This window comes from Onthophagus taurus, chromosome 1, assembly GCF_036711975.1.
Source record: "Onthophagus taurus isolate NC chromosome 1, IU_Otau_3.0, whole genome shotgun sequence".
NCBI lineage: Eukaryota > Metazoa > Arthropoda > Insecta > Coleoptera > Scarabaeidae > Onthophagus > Onthophagus taurus.
Window position 1 is genome coordinate 4,390,091 of NC_091966.1, and position 18,816 is coordinate 4,408,906.

The window sequence follows — 18,816 nt, forward strand, 5'->3', positions numbered from 1 at the left end:
TGAGCACCTGTCGGACAATTAGGGAATCTTCCGTTTTCCCGGTTTTTCTGCGTCTTGGTCATTTTTGATTAGAAAACTTTTATTATTTCGATAATGTTTGAGAACATTTTCAACTTTTTTACGCGAACTCGCAATAGAATTTTACTTATATTTTTCTCTTTCTCAAACATCGTCTTTCCCCCTCTGTACAGCTTTTTTTGCATCCCATCTCAATAATGTTTAAACAATTTTCCTTTAAATTGATTTAACTGACATTTATACTGCTTTTAAATCAAATTCAACTATCAATACGAACTTCATACGGAACAGACATTGCCAATGTCAGGGTGTGCTATTAAAATGCCAACTTATACTAAATATATTTGAGAAAAAAGACGTATAACAATTTAAGCAGCGATAAAATGTTACTACAACGAAACCATTACAAACGATACAGAATAAGTCAATACAAATAAATCAAAAATTATGTTAAAATGCCGTTATAGTTCTATATATAGATAGTACTGTTTGAATTTGTAAGGGTGTGCAAATTAACGTGCCAGCAGTGTATTTGTCATTAAACTAAAACTAGAACTAACACTAGACCTAGAACTAGAAACATTCGGGTTTAGCCGTCTTAAGAGACGCTAGGCTAAACCCGAATGTTTCTAATTCTGGGTCTAAGGTTAGTTCTAGTGATAGTGCTAGGTAGCGCTAGTTAGCACTAGATATCACTATGCTGCATATTTTTATTGAACTAAAACTAGAACGAACCTGAACTAAAAACATTCGAGTTTAGCCGTCTTAAGAGACGTGCGGCTAAACCCGAATGTTTCTAGTTCTAAGTCCAGTGTTAATTCTAATGCTAGTTGTAGTTCTACTTTTAATTATTATTTAGTATTAGATTATTGTATATTTGTCATTAAATTAAAACTAGAACTAACACTAGACCTTGAACTAGAAACATTCAGGTTTACCCGTCTTAAAAGATGCAACTTTTTGCTATAACAAACACTCCCTTTCCCGTATTAATCCGTAACATCAAGATTTTACTGTATTTAAAGCAACATTTAATGCTTAAAGTAGATAAGCTTAGGTACTTAGGGCTTTTATGTCATAAATTTACAAAGCACCTTAAACTTGACTTCCCATTGGAATGTTTGTCGTAAAACCCCCGCATAAACTTAACTATTCTTAGATTAGAAGCATTAAATTCTAAACAACTGAATCTTTTCAAAAAAAAGATTTCGAAATAGTACAATTTCAATTATCGTTTTTGAATTATAACGTTATGTCATGCACGTATTTTAGGTAATTATGGATAATAGAGAAATTGTACCAGAAAAAAATTTACTTACTTCTCTTTGTCACGCGATAAGTACGATTGTAGCTTGTTATTAGGTTTTTTAGTTAAATACTTCGCGATTATAAACGCTCTCGAATTACAGTTTGGTGTGACCTACTTAGTGTTTTAATTAAAATCAAATTTGAGTTAAAAAATTTCTAAGTCAAGTCATAAATTATATCTGCTTGAGAACACAATAATTCCTTTCACAATTTATCACAAACTCACATAGTGAATAAGCCAACATTCCCTGAATTTATATATACCCTCCGTATTTCCAAGAATCGATCTAAAAACCATCAAGTCATACAAGTTTTATGCTTTTATTGTTGAGGTCTAAAATTTGAGAACGCTTCACTTAAACAAATTAAACGACTCCGATCGATATGTGGACATAAAATAATGTAGTTTTATTTCAAATTTAATTTAAAACGGTGGTTTATTTAGTTTGTATTTGAGAACGAATTTATAGGTAACCCACACTTTTCAGCTAAGTGATTAAACAACTTTTTTTATACTATTATCAAACAGTGTAGGGTTTTTTTTTAGAAATCCTTTCTACTCGGCTCGTTAATGTATATACATTTTCTTTGTAATCTTGATGTACTATTTTTTAAGTTATGGTGGTAGGGCGATTGTTTCCACGACACATTTGCGGGAAATAGTCTATTTTGAACATTTATGTATGAATTTATTAAACCCGGAAATATTTCCATAAAAAAATATTATTATAATGACTCAAATGGAAATGAAGTTTACTAGGAAAATGTATTAAAGTAAAGTGGAATGAAGTGCATAAAACTGTCAAGTATTATAATAATTAAATTAAGGATGAATTCTGAGCTATTTCTCTATTACTCCCTTGAATACTCATCGTAGTTATTATAAAACATTTGAGTTTCTTGAAATCTGTTTTGCTCAAACCATGTTTTTTTTATGTCTCACTGTTTGATGCCATTTGTAGCCAATTTCTCCCCCCAATCTTCTTGATGTCATCCAGCGATCTTTCTTGTGGTCTTCCCACACTCTGATTTGTTGCCTTATTAGGCCAGTAATTCTAGCCACTACGTTTGTGATCTTACTACATCTTTGAATCTCCTCATTATGCGCTCTGTCTCTGTGATAAATCCTCAGCATTACTCTTTCTATGACTCTTTGGTTTATCCTTAGCCTATTAGTACTTATTCAAACAGTTTCAGTACAGGATTCATTTCAGTACAGGATTCAAACAGTTTGCGTTTCAGGTTAATAGCTAAGAATAACAATAGGAGTAATAGGAGGAATAAAATAAGGATAACCATATCAATCCTATTCTTCTTGTTATTTCGGTGTTCTGGTTTTCTTTGCCCAGCTTGATATTGTGACCAACTTCTATAATATGATTTTCGGTCGAAAATTGAGCAGCGTCCAGACTCAAGATCTTTACCCTTGAATGGTTCATTCTTAGACCCATTTCTACTGATACTTTATGGAGTAGCATATTCTTCAACTCCTCTGAGTCGCTGCTTATCAGTACGATTTCGTCCGCGAATCACAGGTGATTTAGGTAGGTGTCATCGATATTGAGTGATGAGCGTACTCTGTCTTTTCCGAGTGCCTTTCTGTCCCTCATCTTTCTTAAAACAGCTAGCAGCTCATTACTATCAATCTGTGGTATTTCCTATAAGTTCACATTTAAGATGTTCCATCTCTTATCGTTTTATAATTTGCGTTGCCTTTGCTTTAGTTTTGCCAAAGTTAAATATGCTTCTATAGCTCAATATCGCTACTGGTTTTCGCTTTTACTACCTTGTGGTCGCTACCAGTATTAAATCGGTTGAAAATCAAAACAGCAAACAAATTAGTAAGTTTAATGGTTATTAAGGCATAGTGGAGATGCTTCCAGTTTCTTACACCAAGCGTCCTAACGTTCTCCATCAGATCATCCTTCAATAGATTCTACAATTTTCATTACTCCCCTGTCGCCTTGCATCATCCAGCCATACTGTTCTCTGCCGTATTTTATGTGTCATAATATTTCTGCACCATCCATAAGCTTTCTTATATTGAGGTTGTCATCTTTTACTTATTGCCACATCAGCTAGCTTTTTAAATTATTCCTTAGACCGTTCTGGGTGCAGGAGCTCCTCCATCAGTATCAAATTCTCACAGCTACTAAGGGAAACTCTCTTTTACTTAGGTTCATATATATTGCTTTCAATAATTATGAACTTGTGGATCTACAGATACCCAGAAGAAGATAATCGTGGTTGAATTTTAATAAATTCATTGTTTAAGCTTCGGCACTAGGCTATACGCATCGGCTTTCCGCAGCTTCAAGGGGGCTTTGTGGTTTGCGTTCTTATCCATGAGATGACACAAGTGATGAAGTATGCTTTACTGTCAGCAAAGGTTTGGTAACTCTTTTACTTACGTGCTGCATTTGCATACTTATGATTCCTTGTCAAGGAGCATCTATCAACAACTGAAGTGTGAAATAAAACCTTCTTAACACCATTCTCACAATGGATTCAATTATTAATAAGAAGTGTTCAATTATCAAGTATCCTCTTTCATCATCAAGTTTGGACAAGTTTTGGCATTTTTGAAACCTACCTAATCTATCAATACCATCAAATGTTAAGATTTCTTCGCCATGGGGATCTGCAAGTAACTCGATTTTAAGTCCAAAGGCTACAGCACTGATCAGATCTCGTGGACTGGGATCTCCAATATTACTTTTTCTGGCTTTATTGCGCTCAATCTCTTTTTTTTTTCACAACATTTTCTCTGCCTCTATCAATCTTTTTACTGAAGCACATTTTATTCACTAAAACCACAGTTCTAGTAAAAAAATCAAAAACGGTGATGTCATATTTGTTTGGCAGCACAACGATTAACTTGTAGATGAAAATCGTGAATAAGCTTAAATCCTGATATTTTCAAGTTTATGTACTTGGCCATAATTTACCATAAACATCTATCAGAAAAGTCTTCGTACTTATATCTGTCAGGTTGGTAGAGTATCCAGGACGCTGCAAGATAAAGAAATCTTGGTTTGTGCGTTTCTGGATATAGAGGGAGCGTTCAACAACGCAATACCACAATCTCTTGAAAGAGCTGCTCTTGACAGGGGAGTGGAAGCAACTATAGCGGGTTGGATCCGCAATATGCTAGATAGTAGAATAGTTTCTACTTCACTCCACGGTGATACGATACGCTTCAGGCCGGGAGGTGGCTGCCCGCAGGGAGGGGTGTTATCTCCCCTGCTTTGGTCCCTCCTAGTTGACGATCTGATTGCGATAGTCGAAGCCGTTGGTGTGGAAATACAAGCTTATGCTGATGACATTGTCGTTATGGTCAAAGGAACCTGTTTGCCGAGGATATCTAAAGTCCTCCAGGTGACCCTAGATACCATTTGCGCTTGGTGTAAGGGAGAGAACCTCTCAATAAATCCGCAAAAGACAATTGTTGTGCCTTTCACCAGGAAGCGAAAGTTGGATGGACTAATCCGCCCAACTATCCAAGGTGAAGAAATTCCTTTCTCAAAAGAAGTCAAATATCTAGGAGTAATCCTAGACAAAACCCTGTCATGGAATGGACATTTGCAGGGAGTTTTGCACAAAGCTAGACCATCCTTGTGGACTTGTCGCAGTCTTTGTGGAAAAAGTAGGGGTCTTACCCCTGAAAGACTGTACTGGCTCTATGTGACTGTGGTTAGACCTATGATCACATACGGAGCAGCAGCCTGGTATAGGAAAGTCCGACAGACTTCAGCTATCAGTAAACTTTCACGAATTCAACGAGTAGCTGGATTGGCAATCTCTGGTGCGATAGGCACAACGCCAACTCTAGCAATGGAGGTTCTGCTTGGCCTATCTCCTCTGCATTTGCATATAGAGAAAGTGGCTAGAACAACCATTTACAGATTTAAGCAATATGCTCAAAACTGTTCCGACATGTCCTACCAATGGGCTGCGGAAGACATTATAAGCACTGATATTGTGCTATCAATGCCGTCAGATTTGGCGGTATCACTATCAGTGATTAATGCTCGATACCAGATTGTACTGCCTGAGCGGCAGTCCTGGATCGAAAATGAAAATTCTCTGGTTCGGGCAGATATTTGCTTGTACACAGATGGATCAAAAACGCCTGAAGGGGTAGGAGCAGGAGTATACTGCCAGACACCTCGAATTAAGCAAGCCTACAGCCTGGGTACGTACTGTACTGTATTCCAGGCGGAAGTATTTGCTATTGACATGGCTGCTAAAATCCTTCTTGAAAGAGGGGTGAAGAACATGACAGTACGAATCTTCTCAGACAGTCAAGCCGCTCTCCAGGCGCTGCAAGCCGTGAAAACGGTGTCGGCTCTGGTTAATGATTGTAAGAGAACATTAAACACACTGAGTTGTGATAACAGAGTCTCTCTGATCTGGGTCCCGGGTCACTCTGGTGTTGCTGGCAATGAAGCGGCAGATAAGCTAGCACGAGATGGCAGCGCTGAAGCGTTTGTGGGACCGAAACCAGCAGTTGGTGTATCATTTGCGATGGCCAAATATAGGATTGGACTGTGGGCTGAAGAGAGACTTCGCCTACTGTGGACCAGTTCTCCTGGAATGAGACATGCTAAGGTGTTTATTAACATCGCCACTGTCAAACCCGGGAATATTTTGGGACTTGCCCGTAGTAGCATAAAAGTTCTAATGGGTGTTTTTACTGGGCACTGCCGATTAAAAGCACACCTCAACTTGTTGAGTTTAGCCGACGATGTTGAATGCCGACTATGTGCGGAGGAAGCAGAGACGGTTGAGCATGTTTTATGCCACTGCCCTGCCGTTAACCGTATCAGATTCTCGATTTTTGGGTCGCAGTTTATCTCCTCAAAATATCTGAATGACCTTTCGCCGAGCAAGGTATTAATGTTCGTTAAGAGCATTGGATTGCACGGTGAAATTTGATAATGATATCTATCGGGGTACAATAGATCCTTAGGGTCGCGGTGCAAGGTTAGTTGGTCCGCCTACCCGATATGTATTCTATGTAATGTAATGTAATGTATATCTGTCAGAAAAATTTTCATTTCCTTACAGATAATTTTTTTTTGTTTTAGGTGTGTCACACACGTTACATTTAGAAGACGGAAGCGGAGATTTTATAATCGTAGACCAGGTTTGTATCAAACTCATATATTACCCAGTAAACCCTCGATATTATTGAAATATAACCTGTAACGTTGTTCAAGCAACTTTAACACGTCGTTATTCTTTACGATATCGCTTACAAAACCTAACAGCATCGTTAAAAATATAAAGCTACAAACGAAATAGGTACTTCTGGCTATCATATAAGTAGTATAACATAACTTCGTCTTAAAACCGATTATTACTATTAAAAAAGGATGTCAAAACTTTTAAACCGAACAATTTTTTTATTACCAAAGACATACAATTTTTATCCACAAAAACATCAAGTACGCGAAAATGAAAAAAATTTCAATCAAATTTAAATCCTATATCCATAATCTCTATAAACATTTCTTGTATCAATCGGCGATAAATTTCGCATCGCGGCAAATTGAGAATACGGCGAATACCTCTTAAATTTCGTTTGTTGATTTTGCAATATCGATAAGCGTTTTTTAAATTCCGCAGCTGCCTGATTTTGAGATAATTGAGGACCGTAACAATTTTGTTCAGGGTGAACGTACTTTATATTTCTATTTTTCGTCATTCTTCCTAATTTTTGTTCCGCGTTCAATTTCAAACCGGAAGTTTCTTTTTCTGGGTAATCCGAAAAATTAACAAATTTAATTTCTTCTTCGGAGTATTCCGAAGATACCGTTTTAAGATTATATGGTAAGTTATCATCGTTATCATAATACTTGGATGTATCGGGTTTAATTTGTTTAGGTGGTGATTTATTCGCGAAATAATTAATGTGGCGTGCGATTTGAGTGGTATTTTTATAACGGGGAAGCATCGCCCTAAACGATTTTAACTTTGCTGTTACGTAATCATCACCGTTTTCTTCTACACTACTTAAACTGGAAATATTTTTTTTAGATCTATTTAATGCTAGTGTTGATTCTCTTACTGCTTCTCTTTTTATGTTTCCTACGGCGTGGGCAGATTGTTTTAGAATCTCAAGGGTTTTTTGATTCAAAGCTTGAATCCATTTATCACAATTACTTAATTGACTTGATTTTCCACTGCTGGTTTCGGTTAATTTCGTTGCATTTGATTCGATTTTTTTTATTGGTAACTTAACAGGAATCTCAATCTCGGATTTAATTATTTCTGGATTTGAAACCGGAATTGGTTTTTGTGAAACCACATTTTCAGGAAAAACATTTTCTGGATACTCATTTTCTGAACACTCATTTCCTGGATAAACATTTTCTGAACATTCAGTTTCTTCGTTACTAACATTAACACATTTCTCGTTCTTTGTGGACAAATTCGATGTGCTTTGAGTACGTTCTAAAAACTCATCGTTACTACTTGAATTATTATTATCAATAAAAATCACATTTTTCTTTTCATTATAAGATCTCGAATCATTTTCTTTAACATCTTCATAAATTTCATCCAACTTGTCTTGTAAATAAGGAGATATTTTATTTTTTTTTCCATTATCCGCTGTGTCATAATCAGTCATCACCCCCAAACTGATTCTTGACAATTCTATTTTAGGACATTTAATTTCCAATTCAGTTTGATTCCGAGGAATGATAAATGTTCGCTTTGGGTAAGAAGTTCCCACATTCGAATAAGTTCTTGATGCAGTTTGAGTCATTTTTTGAATTTCCTCTAATGAAAGTTCTGGGCCCACCCTTAAAGGTACTCGTGATGATATCTTTGTTGGTGAAGGTTGTGGCTGTAATTTAGGTGATGGTTCTGAATATAACTTAGACGATAATTGTCGATACAAAATTGGTGATGGTTGTTGACACAACGTAGGAGATGGTTGTTCATACAACGTATGAGATGGTTGTTGATACAACGTAGGAGAATGTTGTTGATACAACGTAGGAATTGGTTGTTGGTACAACGTAGGAGATGGTTTCTGATAAATCTTAGGAGTTGGATACAACGTAGGAGATGGTCGCTGACACAACCGAATACTTGGAATTGGTTGTCCCAACCTCCTCATTTCTTCGCGTTTCACCAAAAAATTTTGAATGCGTTCCTCAGGGCTTAACCCATTAAATCTTGGCCGTGGAGTTGGGCGTTTATTACACATCGATTCTTTAATAGCCCTCTCAACTTGTTGGTAATAAACACTACAATTCGGTGATAAAGTTGTCTTCTCATACTTCCCAGCATGATGTTCTTTTAATTTCCGAGATTCTTTCGGTTTTTGTTTTGGCGATTTTCTCTCTTCTCTCTTCATATTATTTTTAATTTCGGGTACTTTTTTCTCTAAAATTTTCAGTCTCGCTTCAAGATCTTCAATTGGATTTATATCATTATCAAATTTTAAATTAATATTTTCTGATGATTTCTTTAACATTTCGTGAATATTCGCTGTTGATATTATATTGGCAGCGATTATGTTGGAGATATTTTGAAAAACACCCATTGTGTTGTAAGAGGTAACCCGAGAGATCGCTTCTTGAATTATTTTCTTTTCCATCTTTTCTTTTGTGAGTTTATCACAATTATTTCCTTGGTCTTTTTCTTCATTCAACTCATTTAAAAAATCGAGAATATTTCGTTCTGGATTTTTCATAATATCATTAACACAATCGTTAATAGATGATTTTTCATTCAAAATCGTTTCATTATTATTTACATTCTCACCTTCATCCAAAGCTTCTTGAATCTCTTTATCAACGCGAACTGCCCCATCATCTTGCGTACCCTCATTAATAACCGTTTTATTAATTTTTTCAATAATTTCTGTTTTAGCTACATTAATTTCAGTTACATTTTGATTAATAACTTGAGTATTTTTATCTTCATTATTATTTTTATTCTGAAAATATTTATGAAGCATTGGAATCTTCGTCGGAATTTTAACTTGATTACTAGGCGAAGAATAAATGCTGCTTTTCCACGATGGCCTCTCCGAAATCGACTCAGAAATTTTCCTTAACTGTTTGGTTAATTGCCTCGTTTTTGATGTATGCATCGATGACGAAGACGATGATAAATCCCCCCTTTTCCTCGTTTTCGTCATACTGCGAGCTTTTGAAACGTGAACTTTATGTTTATTAGCTTTCGGGGATCCATTATTTTTTTTTGAATTTGTTGCGTGTTCCCGCATTATTTGTACGTGTTTCTTTTGCGATTTACTCAATCCTTTTGGTACTGATTTGGGTCGTTCCTTTTTGTTTCGTTCGTTTGTTATAATTACTCCGTCATTGGTGGGAATGTCTTCTAATTTTTTAACCGCATTTTGCAATAATTCCGTGATTGTTTTGTATGTTACGTCATCACTGAAGTTTTCGGAAAGTATCGTTTTTGAAGTATTCGAAGTAATGGGATTAATTGTTTCAACAGTAACATAACCCACTCTTGAGGTTGGATTAATGTAAATATTTTCTTCTGGTGGTTTTGTTGCTTGGATAAGTCGTTTTCTTGTTTTCTCCCTCTCAGCCTCTCGTTGTTTCAGCCGCTCATTTTCAATTTCTAACATCTTTTTTTGCCTCTCCTTCTCCATGGTTTCTTTTTTTCGTTCTAATTCTTGTTGCATTCGTTTTCTTTCCCTTCTCAACAATTCTTTTTCTCTCTCAATATCGCGCTGCTTTTCTTGATCGATTTTTTGCCTCTCCTCGAGTAATTTTTGCTTCTCCATCTCAATTTTTTTCATTTCTTTTTCTACCGCTTTCAACCTTTCTTGCTCAAATTTAATTTTCTCCTTTTCCAACTCCCTCCTTTGTTGTTCGATTTTCTTCTGTTGCAGTTCTAACTCTTTTTTCTTTTCAACATCCTTCTTACGTTCTATTTCTAATAATCGTGCCATTTCAACTGTTAACATTTCCTCCTTCTTCAGTTTTTCTTTGGTGTCATTAACATCCGTTTTATCTATAACAGATTTACTTGTGCAACAAGAAGAAGAAATTGGTTCTGCGATAGTGGTGCAGATTTCTTTTGTTTTCTTTTCATTCTTGTTCATTTTATTTCTATCCGCATAACCTTTTGATGGCGAATTTTTACTTGATTTTGGCGACAAATTCCGTTTTTTGCAAGATTCATTTTCCAAGATATTTGACGATTCTATAGAAACATTTGTATCAAGTGATTCATTTTGAAATATCGATTTTGAAGCAGAATGTGCTGTATACACAACCCTCGGTTTAATTAGCGATTTACTTCCCTTTGGAGACTTTGCTTTTCTTTGGCTACCTTCTTCCCCATCATTAAATTCAGAAAAATTGGTAATCTTTTGGATAATTTCATTTACAACTTCCGCAGGTGAATTTTTTTCGCTTATTGGTGATTTGGGAAAATGTCCAAAAGATTCTTCTTGAATTGAAGCCGTCTGTTTAGATATTGGGGTCAAAATTGACGAGGTCGATTGTTGACCAGAAACATTCTTTTCATCCTTCGTAATCTTCACTTCATCAGTAACATCATTTTTTCCAGGTTGATCCGTTTTTACCACCACCGTTATATGTTGTTCGAATTTATCAATTGGTTTTGCAACAATCGAGTTTTGCTCAAAAACATTTTTTGGCTTAATTTCTGCTTTCGTTACATCCCTTCCTTTCAAATAATTCAAAAGAATACTTTCAGTGATGGCATTTTCAGCAGAATAAGATTTATTTTTCTGTTTCTCTTCCCAATCATGACTTTTAATCTTCTTACTCCTTCTATGTCTTTTCTCCGATTTTTCCGGCATTACCTTTGAACTATTCGACGCAGTCGTTGAACTTTCAGATTTATCATCAGATTTCTTCCTACAAGACGGCTTACTATCACAAATAACCGAATAAAACGAGTCATGAGATGATCCCTCGCGCGATTTAGACTCATCCCTTTCTAATTGGTTATTAGTACAAAATCCCGGAATTGAAATAGGAGTACTCGCCTTAACATCCTCTTCAAAGCAACTTTTCGCGCAAATCTCACCCAATTCCTTCCTCACCTCAGGATCTAACCTTGAAATTTGCCTAAATCTTAAATCATCAACAAAACACACTTCATGCCCATCGGGGTCAGCTAATATAAGAAATTGCAACCCATCGTGTTCTTGTTTAGTCAAAGGAATGACCACCCTTCCTTGAAATTCTTGCGAAACCCGACTTTGAATTAAATACAATTGTTCGAGTGGGCATGAAAAAACGATTCTATCCGCGGATTGGCCTCGATTAATACTCACATCAACTTGATGGAGCTCTATTAAGACTTCGTCGGATCGAAACGAAATTTGCGCACGTTTCTCTACTTTGCAATGTTGGAATAAAGTCAATCCAAGCATACTGTGCCAAAAATGCAACGAACACGTTAAGTTTGTGCACGCTAGAGAAATTTTTACTATGGGGTCGCTTTTACGCGGCAACGGACTATCAATTACGTAAACTTTTAAACCATCTGGTGCTTCCAGCATATTATAAGAATGAATGGGCCAATTCAATTTTCTAGCTTGTTCCAACGCTTGAGATGCAATCACCGTTATTCCGATACATTCGTTCCCTTTCATCTGCTTAACCTGATTTTTGCAATCGTAAGTTAATTGCAGACAAAAATAATTATCTTCTAATCCATAACCCACCACGGTTTTACTTTGATACGGTTGATCACATTTGCACTCTTTCACTTTAACTTCTTCGTTTCTTAATACTTTCATTCCCATTATATCGGTATAAAAGTGTAACGACGCACTCCTATCATCGACTTTTACCACATAATGCAGAGCGCGTCCGTTGATGACCAATTCGCTGCAATTACATCGAGCTTTCGATTTAGAATCTAACCTAGTCAATGATTTGGTCAGCTGTCTAAGATATGGAGCGATGTTAAGTTTCTGCGGACCTTTCCTGCCGATATTGATGTGACCACCCATTGCTCCTCCATCTTGAGCATTCGGATCCAAAAACTTCCTTCTGAAGTAGTCTACGACCGTTGTACAAATAATTTTCATTACAGCTGCTTTTGCCGAATTGAGTTGACATGTTACAGGATTGACAACAACTGTCTATAATATGTGTCTGAATGAAACATGTCAGTGATAATGATAAAATTTTAGTTAATACATATATGTTTGTAAAGAAATAAAAATTACTTGGCAGAAACGTTTAACTACTAAAGGGATAATTCAAATATAAAAGGGTTGAAATTCTCCATATTTCTCAAATAATAATTCAAAGTCACCAGATTCTCTTGAGTATGTCGGACTAAGCTGCATCCTCCTCATATTGTCCAAACAAGCTAAAATTGGGGCGGCCATAGCAAAACATTCTCTGCAAATTTTACTTATAATATATGACAATATAACCTACTTCTATAAGTTACAGCCAAAACTCTCACATTTTGGTGCACATGCCTCCCAACAGAAAATTCAACATCACGTTTTACTCGTCTACATTTTTTTTAATGATGAATAATAATAATTAATCTTATGTGGAATCGTTCTTTAAGCTGTTTCTCCAATCAGAAGCATATTAGCTATTTCATAGAAATATCAAAAGTAAGAAGTCATTACACAGAAAAATTCATAAAGAAGTTTAACTTCTTTTGCAGTATTCTCCTTTTATTTCTGCCTTCTATTTGGCATTAAGTTTTAAAATAGCAACATTTGCCCATTTTATGAATAAATTTTTTAAATAAGTCAAAAAGATGAAGGAAGAATACTAAAATAGTAACCAGAAGAAAGCAGAAAAAAGATACGATCATGCCAAAGAAAAGCTAAAAGGAAGAATAAGTTAAAGTGAAGTTTGAGTTATTGCAATATTTCTGGCATAAATTTTATAAAGAGATCAAGAAGTAGCTAATGCGAAATCATTAAAGAATATTAACAATACGATAAAACCAGTTTCAAAAAATCAACAACAATGTTAAGCATGCAGAAGAGGAGTCAGGAGGAAGTCAATTAAATAAGCAGAAAAAGTCAGATTGAAGAATGAACTCATGCAATAAAGCAGAAATAATTCTGGCTGTTTTATAGCACATATATTTTAAGTAATTAAGTGATCAAAACAGATTTACAAAGAAGCTAAGGAGACAGCACATTTTTTTGGCTTCTTTATCAACTCTTACTGAGCTAACAATTAATAAAATAAGATAAACAACTTTTAGCGTCATTTTTCAGATTACTATTGTAAAGAAATCAGTAAAAAGCCAAAACCATTCCAAGATGAAGCCAATACGATGGCAGAAAAAGTCAGAATGAAGATTGATTTATTGTATTATTTCTAGCATCTTTTTGGCATAAATATTATAATCAATTAACAACAAAGCAAATCGAAAACACAAAGAATCCAAAAAGATAGTATCAAACTTTGAATTCATTTTGCCTTTTTTGTCTGAGTTTTTTGAATATTTATTGTTCATTTGAATATTCTTTACCTTTCTATCAGAATTCAAATTCTTAAAAGAATATCAATAAGATGAGTCAAAGAAAATTGATAACGATGTTTAATATTCCAGAAAAAAGCCAGAGGAAGTGAAAATGACTTATGTTTATGTTGTTCATCAGAAAGATCTCTTTCTTAGTTTAATTTCTTAAAAAAAGAAGCCTATAGGAAGCCAATGAGATGGCAGAAAGAGTCTTAATGCATTATATCGGGATTCTTTCTGGAATAAAGAGATTACATAATCAACAAAAAAAATCAAGGTGAAACACATAATTTAGAATTCATCCTGTCGTCTTTTTTGTAAATTTGTTGTTCATTCAAAAGCTTCCTTATTCCTATATAAATTCAAACTCTTAAAACATATCAACAAGAAGATAAGAAGGATGAAGCCAAAGAGAAGCCAGAAGGATGTCAATGATGTGGCAGCAACACCCAGATTAGAATAGAACAATAACCCCAAGCGAAATTGCAAAAAACGCCAATAAGGTAGCATAAAACTCCGACTCTACTTTATTTCTTTTGGGGTTCTTTTACATTCTTCGTAGCTTTACATTTTCAAGATGCCAGAAAAAGCAAAAAGATGACAAAGAGGTTCCAATTTGATTTCTTTTTGGTTTTATTCTGGCTTCCCTCTCTCTTCTTTTTGGTATGAACTAAAACGTTCCTATTTGGTTTAGAACAACAGAAAGATACCAAAGAGAAACTAAATTAAATGGCAGAAACGAAAAAATGGCTAATATAAGTTCTGACTTCTTTATAGTATAGATAGTTTAAGTAATAATAAGAAATCAAAGTTAAATAATAAAGAAGCCAAAGAGATAGCACGAAACGACGAAGCCATTTTGATTTCTTTGTATATTTGTCGTCTCGTCTTGGTCTGATCCTTATACGACTCTCATGCATCTCCAAATTAGAACAACTCTATGTTCTAGTACAATCGCAACCTATACCGCTTCAAGCGTTCCTGTTGGTATTGAACCTTAGTGGTAACAACCTTTGTTACTTAGCCATTGATTGAAAACTGATCTGCTATTGGAGAATCAGATATACCATTATCACTTGAACCATATGAATACAATTTTTATCAATTCTTAGGTAGGAGTTAACCGTTTTTGCCAAGTTTTGCTAAAATATCCTACCCCTTTCTGATGGTATTGTTATGTGTTTTCTCATCATTAATAAAGAGAGAGTCAGACGTTCTCCTCGCCAATTTTACTGAGGTTCTATTTAAAAACCATACATCCACCCGCCACCAATGTAACGGGCGCTGCCGCCAATGTAATGTAGATGGGGAAGAACACCACCGCCACCAATGTAATGTAGGCGGAGGGAAGGAACACCGCCACCAACGTTATGCGGACGGGAAAATATAGAAGTACGGTAGCGTATACTTACAGAAAAAGAGAAAAAATTATAGAAGATTTTTAAGATGCTGCCACCAGGCAAATTACGTACTTGGCCGAACGGTTTAAGAAGTTAATGAGTAAAAGGAGGGAGGATCGTAGCCCTTGTGTTGAAATTGAAATAATACGAAACAAGAATTTATATAAAAAAATATTAATATATTAATATATTATAAACTAATTGAACAAATTTTGGATAACGGAACGTTAATTATGGATACAAATACTAGCAATGATTATGAATTTCAAGAACAATAGTAATTAATTATGCTTACTTATTCTACGCCACGACGACGCTCTTCCACCAGGATTCGGACGCTTCAGGAACTGGCTTCAAGGCACAATTTCGATCTGAGGATTCGATTTCTCTAGCAAATTACCCAGCACAAACCACTAGCGTATTTAGAAGCCTTTCCGAATTTAGTATTGAGAATTTAAATTAAAAATAAAATGAAATGGAGCGAACTCAAGGGGAAGACTGTAGCTTCTATCTACCTTGGTAGTTGGTACTCGACTCCCCGAGTCAAACTCGGTGGCGCATCAACGCCTCACGCGATCAAGCTGACTTAAGCAAAAGAATTATACAAAACGCAATTTAATATACAGGGCGGTTTGTTACACTGCACTTGGTGCAATGAGCACTACGTTAGAATCGTAAGCCTCAGGTCGCTGGTCTTATGGTGGGTTTAGGATGTCGTACGTAAAGGTTGTAACCGTAATCATTGCAGTAGTTGTAACTGTAAAGAAAGTTAAATGATATTCGTTTAGTTGTTCCGTTTAGGCAATCGCTTACAGTCGCTTAAGCATAAAGCGTAATCCCAAAAGTTGACCAACTTTTAACTTCTTACGTTTAGGGCAAAATTTAAGCATGCGCACTAATGCGAAGGGTCAATATTAAACATGGCTACGTACAGCTGTTTTGTGTTTACACGTTGACATCACGGACTGGTGTTTCAGTACTCGTTGCGAGTACTGAAACACGTTGCAGTAGCGTTGCAAGTGGTGAACAGAGCATTCACTACATACTTTTACTTTTAAACGTTCGGTGCTTTTCTCAGCTGTAAGCGTTAAGTTCCTTACTGTTACGGTTACAACTACTGCTACGGTTAAGGTTACGTTTGATATCCTAAACTAGCCATTAGATTTTCCTATCCTAAACCTTGCTGTTCTTTGGCCGGTGTTGTAATCGAATTAATTTTGGTTGTGATAACCTTATGTTTCATTTATGGTATCCCACTTTTCACATGATATCGGCTTTGTGCTGATTTTTTCGGCTAGCCTTTGTTGGCATAGAATTTTATGGATTCATTCGACAGTACTTCAATGATAATCTTTTTTTCTTCCCGTAAGATGTCTTTTGCTGAATTTCTTGTTATTTTTAATCATAACTTTCCTGATAACAGCTTATGAACACTTCCCACATTAGCTGAGTTTATTGTTCTGACATCTAGCATTTAGGATGGCAAAATCCTCATCAAATCACAAATTTTTAATCTCTATAATTTTCGAATATGGGCTTGTATGTAGGTAGGTGTCTTTGTGGTTATTTTTTTCTCCAATGGCCCTACAGCTCACATTGAGTTTTGACCTCCTTTATCTTTTGTCTCCAACATTACCGATCAAGAACTACTCTCTTGCAGGTTCTGACGCACAGTGGTCTAAATTCGAAAAAACCAGAACAAAAATATTTTAACGCAGTTTGGGTTGAGATAATTTTTTGAAACTTGGTATGTGGCTATAGGACTATATGCTAAAGACTTTGTGAACTTTTGGATCAAATATGGCAACCAATACTTGAGGTCACATTCTATTTTTTTCATATAATTTAGGTCCTTAGAATTGGATAAATACAAAATTTTATACAACGCTATTAAATCGTGAAGGATAGCTAAATACAAAATTGTTTAAACTAAATTGGTTATATAGTTTACTTCGATGTAAGCTTTCTATGAATAAATCTTTAACTAGAGAGTGTCTCACGTAATTGGTTCGTTAGAACTTTTTCAGGTTCTACTATTCGTACAATTTTGAAATTTTGGTAGCATGGGTTGTTCATTCGGAACTTTCAATCTAAAATATTTTCAAGATGGCTGCCAATTCCGGTCTACCGGAAGTATAAAAGTTGATAAAAGTTATTGGTACCTAGCGTTTTTTGTTTTCGAGTTATTTTGGTTCTAAACTTTTTATGGTAAATTTCACCATGCTGTTTAAAAGCCCATATCTCAGCCAACGTTCATTCAAAAAAGGTCTAAATTGGTACGATTATTTTTCAGATGCTGTCAAATAGATTGTCATTTGTTGTATCGGAGTATCTTATACAGGTGGTCAAAAATTGCATTATTGTTTCTCCATTTTCAATGGCGAGAAAGTAGAAAATTTTAAATGGAACGCACCATGCTTTTTTAGCCTATCAGAAAGAGAATTTAATTCTCTATAAATTATCTACTTTGCTTAACAATGTCTGTTTCTTCTTGTTCTGTTTCAGACCATTCTTCGTCATCTTCATCTTCGTTGCATCCTGCCTTATATAGCTCTTGTTCTGATTCTTGTTCTTCGTCATATTCATCTTCTTCTTCGCGATCTTTTTCTTCTTCCTGGTCTTCTACATTGTCTATTATAAGTAATCTTTTAGTCTCCATACTCATCTTTTTATGTTTTCTAGAAATGTGCTGTTGAAAATTACTTATAAATGGATTTGAGCTGAGTAGCAGTCTTTTAAATAGATCTTCATTCGTATCCAGTCTACTACATTTCCTTGTGTGGCTCTCTCCAAATTTTCAGATTTTTTGTTATTAGCTTCTTGCGCTTCTTCCGACAACTCTCCAATAGGTAGTAGAGGTTCTTTAATGACTGCAGATCCATGTATCAAAATTTTATGAACGCTGGTTGGCATATAGTACCAACCATAAAATGGACGTACTTTTCGGTAGTTTTGAAACAGTATTTATCAAATTTATTGCAATTAATATTGTACCCACTGTTTAATGAAATCTCTGATGATAATTTAGTAAAAGTACGTATGAATCAGTCACCTTCCAAGTTCTAATTTTTAATCTATATGAAATGTGAAGCAGACACACAAAAAACCCAATGTATGCATGGAGAACAGACAAATCAAACTTAAAACCTTCTAGCTCTACCGTTCATCAACTAACACTAGAAACTTTCGGGTTTTGTCGTGCGTCTTCTAAGAAAAGGTTTGACGTTTCGGATGCCATGTTGCAAACTTCTTCAGAAACACTTCGAACCAGTTTAGTTAGTTAAGAGTTAGTACTAGTTTTAGTTCTAATTTTAGTTCAATTAACTCCGGCCGTGAAAACCTTCGTACTTATAAAAAAAGTAGATATTTCAAGTGTTCCAGTTTTTTGTCGCACTGTATCTAACAACCACTTCCGGTTGTTAAATATACCTGAAACTTTAAGTCTGGTATTCTATTATTGTTATGCGAGTTTACACCAAATATACGAGATTTATCTTTTAAGAAAAAGAATATAAGCATTTTATATGAAAACAGTCAAATAACACACTCAGGCACTGATCATCTTTGATCGCTAATATCTTGGTAAGGAGCAAGTTAAAGCAAGATG

General features: G+C 35.3%; 2 protein-coding genes across 3 annotated transcripts in view; one reads left to right on the top strand and one right to left on the bottom strand.

Moving 5' to 3' along the window:
- The window catches only part of LOC111420226 (otoferlin-like), an 84,678-nt gene that overhangs the window by 21,481 nt on the left and 44,381 nt on the right, over positions 1–18,816 (top strand). The window contains exon 5 of the mRNA XM_071194702.1: positions 6,417–6,475. Within this exon, the coding sequence (XP_071050803.1) occupies positions 6,417–6,475 (59 nt within the window). The remainder of the gene's footprint in view (positions 1–6,416; positions 6,476–18,816) is intronic.
- On the bottom strand, positions 6,715–12,431 carry LOC111419759 (putative leucine-rich repeat-containing protein DDB_G0290503). 2 transcript variants are annotated; one of them, XM_023052622.2, is made up of 2 exons: positions 7,400–12,431; positions 7,272–7,349 (listed from the first exon to the last, which is right to left on the bottom strand). In XM_023052622.2, exons 1-2 carry the CDS (start codon positions 12,392–12,394, stop codon positions 7,341–7,343), a joined length of 5,004 nt encoding a protein of 1,667 aa, XP_022908390.2. In that variant the 5' UTR covers positions 12,395–12,431; the 3' UTR covers positions 7,272–7,340. The 2 variants fall into 2 exon arrangements, with proteins under 2 accessions (XP_022908389.2, XP_022908390.2); XM_023052621.2 differs by having other exon boundaries at positions 6,715–12,431.

Coding starts and splice junctions, on each gene's coding strand:
- LOC111419759 (XM_023052621.2), bottom strand. CDS start 12,394: ATGAAAATTATTTGTACAACGGTCGTAGACTACTTCAGAAGGAAGTTT.